This window comes from Sphaeroforma arctica (assembly GCF_001186125.1).
Source record: "Sphaeroforma arctica JP610 unplaced genomic scaffold supercont1.552, whole genome shotgun sequence".
NCBI classification, from domain to species: Eukaryota; class Ichthyosporea; order Ichthyophonida; genus Sphaeroforma; species Sphaeroforma arctica.
Window position 1 is genome coordinate 1 of NW_014040006.1, and position 8,218 is coordinate 8,218.

The following is an 8,218-nucleotide window of genomic DNA, read 5'->3' on the forward strand; positions in this document are numbered from 1 at the left end:
AAATGCGTCCACTTCAGCCACTGAATAGTCTAGGCTTACACTGGAAGACGTTCCCTTCTGAAAAGACAGTGAGATGAACTGTAAACGAAATACTCGACTGTAAGCCCCGAAATAGTATCAGAAAGGTTTTTTGAGATTGGCACACCGCAGTGTTGGGCCGGTGTCAGTGATGTGGAACGTCTCGCAAGTTTGGCTTTGGCTTGAACAAGCTGTTGAGGACTTTGCCCCAAGTACCGAACTTGTTCTTCAATTCAACTGTTTCTATTCGGATTGTATATACTGCAAATCACTTCAAAATCGAGACAATGGTAGTGGTCCCGTTGTTAGTTGTGTCTGAATTCTTCACGTTCAGACTCGCGAGTTGCGTGCAGGTATAGAGAGTGTTGTGTGCGAGTGTTAAAATACCAATGGATGCCAATACCTATTTTTAAATTTTTTATGCGCCGATGCATATAATTTTGCCAGGAATTTAGGGTTTTAGAATTTAATGTTTTAGAGCGCTCGCCAACTGATCCTTCTCATAACAATGAAGACTCCGAATCCAATTCACATTCATAAGGCAACTACACTTAAACGCTTTAAACACACAAGAGTGGATCTGAGAACAAAACGTAAAAAATGTACACATCTCTTCAACGATTCGATTTGAATACTAACGCAGTGCCCGCCCACTCTCATCGTAAGGAACGAAAGACTCGCACCGCTGCAGGCTCGTAGAGATTGCCAATATATCTCAAATATAAACCCAGGTTCTGTTTAACTGTGGTAGCTGACAACTTCGAAGCCGTCGTTGTCTTCTATGTATTTACACATCTCTGCGAGTTTGGGTGCCGGAATCAGGGGTAGCGAACCAAAATCCGTGTCCAGTGATCGATGGCAGGTACACTCAATTGTTTGTCCTCAGCATGCTCAGGATCTGCTAGCATCAACCCCTGTAGTGTGGAAATACTTAGATGCTTGTATTTTACATACGAACTCATAGACCAGCATATTAAAGCTATGGATGTATATACAGACTTTTCAGGCATCCTGGGTGGGTATTGCGAGCTTTATGATTAAAAGTCCTATTTCCAACATACTCGGGATCTGCTGCGTAGCACCAGCACTGCAGTCCATAACTGCCCAGAATCTCTATACACGGCCCCGTGGACAAACACTAAACCGAAGTATGCATATACTTCATGCACACATCCAGCACTACCGTGTGAAACCGCCTATATTCTGTATAAGCTATCCCGTGGTGGTTTTAGCAGACACCCCCCAAAACCCTAAAACCCAACTAGATTATAAGAAAAGTGTGTATATATTTATCAGCCAATCATGGGCATTGTGAGCTTTATGATTACTAATCGTACAGGTACGTACACGAGTACCGTTCGTCCACGGCCCCTTGAAGGTTTACTGCGCCCTCGGCTGTACATAATCCCAGGCTCTCTCTGTATTGAATAGCGGACCGGATTCGAGTACAGGTATTCATTCACACACTGTGACGAGAGAGTGCATACGCCCAGAAATCGAACGCATGGAGGTTACTAATTGTACAGGCCAGTATGTATGAACCGGTGCTTTCATGGTCTGCTGATAACCTGTTGCACCTTCGGTTGGAACTCTGGGCTGACAGACGCCATGACTTGGGGGAAGGCTCCCGCTATCGTCTTCAGTATACGAATCACCCGCGGGTTGAGTGTTTCGTCTCCTTGTACCAGATCCTGTAGTGACATACAGTGAGCGCTTAGATTCAGAATCACACGTGTTGGTAAGGCTAGGAAGTACCATTATTGTGGCGTCGAGTTAAAGGCACCTTTATGCAGTCCGATGTGCAGCGAATATGCGTAAAGGATCGCATTCACATGCCTATGAAATAACTTCAACACTCGCATACTTGAGCGCTATATATATATATATGGCTATATATCTATATCTGCATACCTAATGTAAGTATCGAAATAGACATACACATAGATATACATAGATATATATATAGATATTATATTTATATATATACAACTATCCGGCATACTCACCGAATTTACTATCAGCGCCAGAATATTGACAATCCTGGGCATGTTGCTGTTGTTTTGCCCGAGTGCAAAGGTGTTATTCTCTTCCAGCAGATTGCACATGTAAGCGTAGATGTACTTGCTTTCCTCTTTGTCTTGCGTTACGGGCAGCCAAGATATGAACTCGGCGTTGATTTGATTAATGTCCGGTACGTTGTCTTTGTGCGCCATGCATACTTTGGCTGTAGTGGGTGTATAGTAATAGGGGGTATGAAGAGATTTATAGAAAGAACGAGGACGGGTGAGGTAATGCTTCTATCGCCCGATAAAAATACATACATACATACAAATATATATACATATACAAATATATATACCATGAATATGATTTTATGTTGTATACACATAGTATTCATCCATCGTAAACACATATTTGCATACCGATAGCTGATATCGCATTCTCCGTGCAGTGCACATTATCCGCACTCTTAGCCTCGGGCATATTTATAACCTTACATAACGGTGCAATGCTGGCTTGTATCATGGGGATGTATGCTGGGCCACCAAACTTCGCAATCACCCCCACCCCATACACAGCAGCGTGCCTTACATGCGTATTGGGATCCAAAAGACTCGCCGCGATGGATTCTAGGAAGAACTGTAAGCAAGTTTGTTGTAGTGTTAGTAGGAGATACGCGCTTGGGCGGGGATTGGAAACAGTCGGGGCTATGTGGGTTTGGAATGAGGATGAAGTCATGCTATCAAATGTGCAAAAATAGACAAATATATGATGAAAAATGTACGTATCTATGAATGTATGTATCAAGACACATATATGTACGTAAGTATGTATCAAGACACAAATGTACGTATATATGTAGGGATAAATTATCGAGGACCGTGGAAGAATTGATAGTATGACTGCAGAGGTACACGCCTGCATGTGGAGAATATACGCAGATACGGCAACCACATACCACAAACATGGGTATATCTTATGGCGCATCATTTACAATACATGCGGACCGAAACTCGCACATAGGCCCACAAACATCCATTCACAAGAAAAATGAAGCAACCTAACATACCTGTACATATCTAAACGATTTAGCACCATTCACAATACAGGCGGACAGACACTCGCACATAGGCCCACAAACATTCATTCACATGAGAAATCGAAGCAACTTAACATACCTGTACATATCTAAACGACTCAGCACCTCCAAACTCCACCAGATCGTCGAAGATACAGATTGCCCATTGCCTGTCTGACGCGGGTTTATTTGGGCCCAAAAACTGGGACAGGGTAGGGCACACCATATCCCACAGCGGCAGTAGATTGGTACGGTGTGTAGCAAATAGTGTATGCATGAGCTCAGATATGTCTCTGATCACAGCCTCATCGCCCGAGGCTTCTTCACTGACTCCTTCGGCGTACTATGAGAGAAGGTTAAAAAAAATAAAATGGGGTTGTTAGGGTTTTTCTTAGATTGTGTACAAACATAGACACCTTTCCACGTTGGTGCGGCACAAAGTATTTTGAATCCCAATTTCATTCGCAAATCATTGGGTGTTATTGGTCGTTGTGTATCACTTACAAGTGCATACATTCGAGCTGATACATTTGGTGAATGTTTGGTGTAAAGTTATAACGTGATAAAGATATCCAGTTATAGTGTCGCTTGTACCAAGCTTTACACAAGTCACCTATAAGTTTATGTAGGGGTGAGGTATAGTTAGTTCTAAAACAAAATAAATTCCGGAATAGTGGAGGCGATATAAACGAGTGTGGGATTTCGATACCGAATCAACAAACCACTGACAGGGTCACACAACTAGCGGTCCTAATTTGGTGTAGTTTGATGGCCGAGACAGAACTGTCACAAGAGTGTGAGTAGAGTGATAATCTGTCGAGACTGTTGTCTGTGTGGTTGCACACTAGCACACACAAAATCAAACCGTTGTTTGTTTAAAACTAGTGAACTGGCATATGCCGTGGGTGTCCATAGGCCTATATACAGTCGGTGTCACGATGTGTTGTTTGCGTTCATCAGGAAAGTAGCGAGAAACACTTTACCAGAATATATAAATATATTTGTATGTATATATATATATAAATATATAAATATGTATGTATGTATTTAAATATATATATATATATATGTATGTATGTATGTATGTATGTATATATGTATGTATTGTATGTATGTATATATATAAATAAATATATGTATACCTCCTCATCGTAGTCCTGATCCGTCTCTGAGATCTGTCTATTCTGCGCGCGCTCTAATAGCTGTGCCAGTTGCGAGTTAAGAGCCAATCCTAATAAATTCATATCCTCAGCATCCAAGCTATTATCGCCCACAACCTTCAGAGCCTTATCAAGCGCTCCCACAAACTCGTACACAACGTCCGTGTCTACTTCAGACTCAAGCGCGGGGCAGATGACACTGAGCATGTATCTGTGATGAACGTTCACACACACGCAGACGGATGGATGGGCGGAAGTGAAGAAACGCGTTAGAACAGACAATGAAAAACAAGCTGTACTGAAAGGGCGACGGGTATGCGAATAAGACCAACGAGTTGAACACGTATGTGACAATACATTAGGCATACGATCTACAATTCAGCGATTATGCACACACAAACACAACTACACACATGTCTGCACGCGCACAACCGAGTTTTGAATCAAATACAAAAGCAAATCTAAAAATAGCATATACGTAGCTGCGTCTACGTATACTTGGTGTAGCCGGGTTGGTGGTGGGGTAGACTACCCGCTGCGACATACACCAGCAAGGTTAAGAGGGCCTGTGCTGCCGACAAACGCACTCTACTATGAAACATCTACATACACGATCCTAAACACAGTTGCCACTACACCCATTATCACGAACACGAACATTGTCCTGCCATTTTACCAATTAGACACCACAGCCATAACAATCACGTACTTCTACATATAGCCATATACCAAGCGCATACTGTCACATTTAACCATATACCAATCACTCACTTCCAAATATAACCACAGACTAATCACTGCCTTCCACATTTAACCATAGACCTATCACTGCTTTCAAAATTTAACCTTAGACCAATCACCTGCTTCCACATTTAACACAAACCAATCACTTACTTCCCCATTAAACACATAAACCAATCACTTCCTTCCACATACAACCCACATTTCACCATAGACCGATCACTTACTTCCACATTTCCTTGATGTGTGCGGGGGGGAACCTACCCTCTACAGCACACACCAGCAAGGCGGGCAGCGCTTGGGCGGCTGATATACGCACGCCATCGTGGAACAAGAACTTGAGAGACTGTACCATGATCTTGGTGACTTCGGGTAGATAATCCACAAAGCCGCTCTTTAACTCGGCCGCGTACGTAATGATGAGCTCCAGCGCGTTGAATTTCTCCTCTAAGGTTGAGGTTTGTATACCGATCTTTGGGTTTGAAGTGAGGGGTGGAAATGCCTTTGAGCTGGTGCGGTGGATGCATATCAGGTATCATGGGTGTGCGAAAGGAAGCAACATAGGTACATAGAACGTGAGACCTGATACATCCTACTGCGTACTGAGTGGATTAGACTACAGTTTGTACTTCGATGTAGACGGACCTATTGGTGCGTGGGCATAGATTTCACACACCGATAAAGCTCAATAGGTTTAAACCAAACCAAGAACATAATATAAACTGCGAAGACCCAAAGTGGCATACTCTCATCCGTCGGTTGTGTGTAGATCTATGTTCGATGTTGATACAACACATCACAACAAGAATAGAAATATGCATGTAGGTATACAATCCTTCATTTGCCTCCTACGTTTCTTGCATAGAAATACTACAAAACATATACATAAGAAAATTTTATATGGATCACAGGTCCAAACCAACTTTGAACCTAAATTGTCAAACTCTTAAACCTCCTTGATATCATACACATTTACCTACACCCACCTATACAATGCAGGTCCCTGTATACGGATACATACATACACGCACACTATATGATTCTACAACAGCACAAGAACATACGCATATACCAGATTGCCTTACCTTTTGGGAATCCCAGCTGACAAACTCCCATCCGTCGGCTGGGTCGTATTTGGCCTCGTCTTTTGGATCATCCGGATCTACCAGAGCCACGTCTGGTGTCAACTGCGCGTTCTTTAACAACAACGGCATCACACTCGGCAGGTATGGGATGAATTCCGGTCCCAAGATTTTACAGATCCGGGCCCACGCGGACATGAAAAACTGTATTTTTTGAAACGGGTCGCAAACCAACCAACCAACCCCCAAAGAAAAAGAGGGGGAGAAATATTTGTGTGAATGTGGTATTCCGAGTTGGCGTGATAAAATACAAGGCCTAAAACAGCCACCCATTCCCCCGTACCGCATCACACACCTGTATCTGAGGATCGTCGGCTTCCATCTGTTCCGCGGGTGTGCGCATCATAATGTTCATCACTCGCCCGGCGTCCGCCTTAAACTTCTCTGCCCCTACAGCGATACCAATCAGCGTCACACACTCAATCGACTTCCCTCGCAAGGTCCGGTGCGCCGGTTGGTCGGCTGTGTCCAACACATTGATCAGCAACGGCATAAAGGTGTCGTAGTATTTGACAAACATGTGTTCCGAACTGTCGGCCAGGGTGGCGATGGTGGTGATGGCCTGTTCTTGCACGATGCGCTTGTCGCTGCTCAGCAGGTTGTACAGGCTTGTGAAGAGTTCGTCCAGGTACGGCTGTAGCACGGCGGAGTCTGCTTGTTCACTGTGTGTGGAAGACAAGGTGTTAGTACAGTGGTGTGATCAAACTATATACATGGATATGGACAGTCATGGATGTACGTATATATGGTGTGCTATGGATCGATCAATCCATATATGGATATGGATAGATATCGTATGTATGTTCTTAACGATCATAGAGTCCGTCAAATCATACATAGATATGGACAAATATCGTATACGAGGCATAGGCATCCATGTATGTGCTTAAGGATCATATATGTGTTTAAGGATCATAGATGTATATATATATATATGTGTGATTGGTATGCTGTATAGTAGCAGGACTTACTAGCTCGTTAGTTGCCCGTAGAGTTACGGTTGTAGAATGGCGAGTTCTGTTGTTCACTTTTATTGTGTGAAGATGCCAACTCGCTAGAACAACGGTGTGACCAGCGAAACATAATGCAAGTCCACACCTTTATACACATACATACATACATATATATACAGATATATATATATATAATTGTGTGTGTGTATGTATACATGAAGATATATACATACATATATATATATATATAAATATATTTAATTATATATATATGTGTGTGTGTGCGTGTAGGCGTATACGTAATCAAATAACAGTCTCACCTAAAATTGACAAGGGCTGCTGCGGCATGCGCCTGCACCCTGAAGTTGCTGTCGTGCATACCCACCACCAGTGCCGGGATTACTACACTATGAAATTGAACCTGGAACTCGGGTGCAAAATCTGTGGACATTTGACCTAAGGCATTGCAGGTGCCGTGTCTTACGCGCTCGTGCGGGTCTTTGATATAGGCTGCTACCATGGCAACGATCTTCTCGAGTTCGGGTTTCATTAGCTTGACACAACCCTGTGCGAGAGAGAGAGGTATGAGATTGAACATTGGAAGAGACACGGCATGAACGACTAGAATGCAACGTCATCTATACATGAAGAAGTAAGCCCATTATAAAGGTCCTGAATACATCCAGACTTACAAGTAGATTGGTATACACCACACGGATATATGAGACACACACACCTCGGCTATCGAAGCGATGGGGAAGAGGAGAGTATGCCCAATATAAACATAATCTATATACATACAGACATACATGTAGTAGTGGTTGACACTACCAGTGGTAGACATTACACAGACAAATGAGAGATTGTTCCACTACACACACCTCAGCTACCGAAGAGATGGTGAGGAGGGGTGTATGCCCAATATAAAAATGATATATACACATACAGACATACATGTAGTAGTGGTTGACACTACACAGACAAATGAGAGATTGTTCAACTACTCAGCTATCGCAGAGATGGTGAATAGGAGAGTATGCCTAATAAAAAAAAAGATATATATATATATACAGACATACATGTAGTAGTGGTTGACACTGCACAGATATATGAGAGATTCGTTCC

At 42.8% G+C, this 8,218-nt stretch overlaps 1 protein-coding gene across 1 annotated transcript in view; it reads right to left on the bottom strand.

Annotated features, from left to right (window-relative positions):
- Positions 1 to 1,166: 1,166 nt before the first annotated feature.
- Positions 1,167 to 8,218, bottom strand: part of SARC_07181 (hypothetical protein) — a gene marked incomplete at its 5' end in the record, with an annotated part of 39,161 nt that continues 32,109 nt past the window's right edge. The window contains 9 exons of the mRNA XM_014298883.1: positions 1,167 to 1,709; positions 2,025 to 2,242; positions 2,442 to 2,658; positions 3,198 to 3,440; positions 4,240 to 4,468; positions 5,226 to 5,470; positions 6,084 to 6,284; positions 6,436 to 6,802; positions 7,414 to 7,658. Of these exons, the coding sequence (XP_014154358.1) occupies positions 1,569 to 1,709; positions 2,025 to 2,242; positions 2,442 to 2,658; positions 3,198 to 3,440; positions 4,240 to 4,468; positions 5,226 to 5,470; positions 6,084 to 6,284; positions 6,436 to 6,802; positions 7,414 to 7,658 (2,106 nt within the window). The 3' untranslated portion in view covers positions 1,167 to 1,568. The remainder of the gene's footprint in view (positions 1,710 to 2,024; positions 2,243 to 2,441; positions 2,659 to 3,197; positions 3,441 to 4,239; positions 4,469 to 5,225; positions 5,471 to 6,083; positions 6,285 to 6,435; positions 6,803 to 7,413; positions 7,659 to 8,218) is intronic.